Below are 2,387 nucleotides of genomic sequence, written 5' to 3'. Positions count from 1 at the left end.
TCTCTCTCTCTCTCTTTCTCTCTATTCTGTGTCCCTGACACAATAAAGACCTCCAGGGATCTGCCTCTCAGTTGTAAAACCGTCCCTCAGAGACCTTGGGTCTGGGAATGTAGCCAAGCCTGCAAACAAAGAAAGACAACAAAACATAAGTCTTGATATTTATTCTGTAGTCAAACGCAGTACGTACGCTTCACGTGGAGAGAAACGACAAACATCTCATTAAAATTCACTGCCATGCTTCACGCTTCATCCATAGAATTCCCGACTGTACCTCAGATACACAGTCCATACAGCCTGCCAAAGTGCCCGGCCTTTCAACCTTCACTTTCTCTTGAAGCGTTACTTGAATATTCGAATGTAGAACTGGGGTCTTAGGAAGACAGGGTTCTCCATGCTTCCTCGCCCCTCTTCATAAAGGTCCATTTCATTGTGGGCAGGTTGATTGTCTCCATCATCAGTAAGTTGTTGTGGCGTCTGATGTGGTCACGCTTGAAGTGTTATATCATGGTAATACACAACTATAGCTTGTTTACTTTCGTCTGACCGTGTTTGAAATGAAATCGCTCAGTTTAATCTTCTAAGACCTTTGCATAGGTGTCCTCATGTTGGATGACCAACAGAATCTAAAAGACCATTCATAAAGGTCACCTCAAATTGAGGTTCCGACACGTTTTCTTTGATGTAAGACTAAAGCGGGTAAAAAATACTAGGCGATTTACAGGATACACCTAAAACATTTGCCATGCAAAGTTTTTTCGGCATAGGTAAATTAAAAAATGAGCTAGAAATCTTTACTAAAGCTACTTCATATAAAGAGAGGGGAGAGGTATGAGCCAATCGGAATATTTTAAAACTGAGATGGGTTTTAAGTGCTGAAGAAGACGCAGAGTAAAAGTAAATAGGTTTTCCATTCCGAACTTACTTGGCTTTATTTGCATATCTGGTGTCATATTTAGTTTATCGTGACGCCATTCGCGAAAAATTCTTTCATTACGAAGAGCGGGCCCAAATCAAACTTTTACCGATGCAAAGAATCTTCTTTAGAGAAGTTTTATTTGAAGACTTTTCGTTAATGGTGTAAAAAGGTCCGGTCAGCTGCTAAGGAGTGACCGCTAACTGTACGACTGTACGAAGAGTCCCCCCCCCCCCCTAATACGACAACCGTGAGTACACAGAAGTAGATGGTTTGCTTTAGAGTGATTTCGTCAAGATTAATTTGGATCGTAATAAATAAATAAAGTAACTACTCTGTTCTACCAAATTTTTCGCTTGCGAGTGAAGTAAAACTCGTACTAAAACGAGCACAACTCTTTTGGTATATCTTAACCCCTTACTTTCAGTTGTCATGATTTGCTAAAAATATTTCCCGTGAGTGCGTTTCTCTGAAAAAAAAGTAATGGTGAGCACAATGAGCCGGCGTCAATGGTGTAGCTGTTATGCTCTTCGAGACAGCCGTCGCACGCTTTCGATTCTTTGATTACATCTATCTTTCTGCCGGGATTTCTCAACCCAGGTTGGCCCTGACCAGAAGGGGTTGGAGCAGCCTGACTCCTATACAATCTAAAGAGTGTCTGTAAGGGCGTAAAGCGTCCACAAAAATGATGATTACATCCTGTTTTTACTAAGGATCAACATATTTCCCGGAAATGCAGAGTAAAAACATTAAGTTGCGTGTAGCCTTAAGACTTAATTCTGACATTTCACACCCCTGAATCTCGGAAAGAAAACCAAACTGATAGCTCTTCTGATTTTTTAAAATATTCAGCTGAATATGATTATTTTTTATTGTTTTTTTTTCGGGAAGTCATATTTTTTTTGCTCTCGTCACTGAAGGCAAGCATGGTCGAAAGGGGAGTCTTTCCACTAACGGAAAGTAGAGGATACGTTTGTGCTTGTTTGTGTCTGTGAGACTGTGTCAGTGTGTGCACGTGTGGGTGTGTGTGCGTGTGTGTGTATATGTGTGTATGTGCATGCGTCTGAGTGTGTGTTTAAGTGTGAGTATGCATGTGTGTGTGTAAGAGACAGACAGAGAGAGAGAGAGAGAGAGAGAGAGAGAGAGAGAGAGAGAGAGAGAGAGAGAGAGAGAGAGAGAGCGAGAGAGAGGGAGGGAGCAACTATTATATTAGTGATTTGAATGTGTACTTCGTAATCTTTGCTCACTCACCATGGCTTGTCCAGTGTTCCGTTTGATGGGTATCCATCATACTTTTCTTGAATGCTGAGGAGATAAAGGTAGAAAATGTTAAACCTTAAAGCCATGAATACAACACAATAGAAAAACTGTCGAAAATGCGTCTCTCGAGCTTATTGCCGTTTGATACTTGCTATTATTCCCTTCTCAGTTGCTAATACATGTATTTTCAAAGTAAAATATTTCACATTTCTGG

General features: G+C 40.8%; 1 protein-coding gene across 1 annotated transcript in view; it reads right to left on the bottom strand.

Moving 5' to 3' along the window:
• Positions 1-14: 14 nt before the first annotated feature.
• LOC101863089 overlaps positions 15-2,387 on the bottom strand; it is a gene marked incomplete in the record, with an annotated part of 36,053 nt that continues 33,680 nt past the window's right edge. Inside the window, 2 exon segments of the mRNA XM_013079937.2 lie at positions 15-119; positions 2,165-2,218. Coding sequence (XP_012935391.1) covers positions 68-119; positions 2,165-2,218 — 106 coding nt within the window.

This window comes from Aplysia californica, unplaced genomic scaffold, assembly GCF_000002075.1.
Source record: "Aplysia californica isolate F4 #8 unplaced genomic scaffold, AplCal3.0 scaffold00068, whole genome shotgun sequence".
Taxonomy (NCBI): Eukaryota; Metazoa; Mollusca; class Gastropoda; order Aplysiida; family Aplysiidae; genus Aplysia; species Aplysia californica.
Note: the sequence above shows the minus strand (reverse complement) of the source record. Positions and strands in the feature narration are given on the sequence as shown.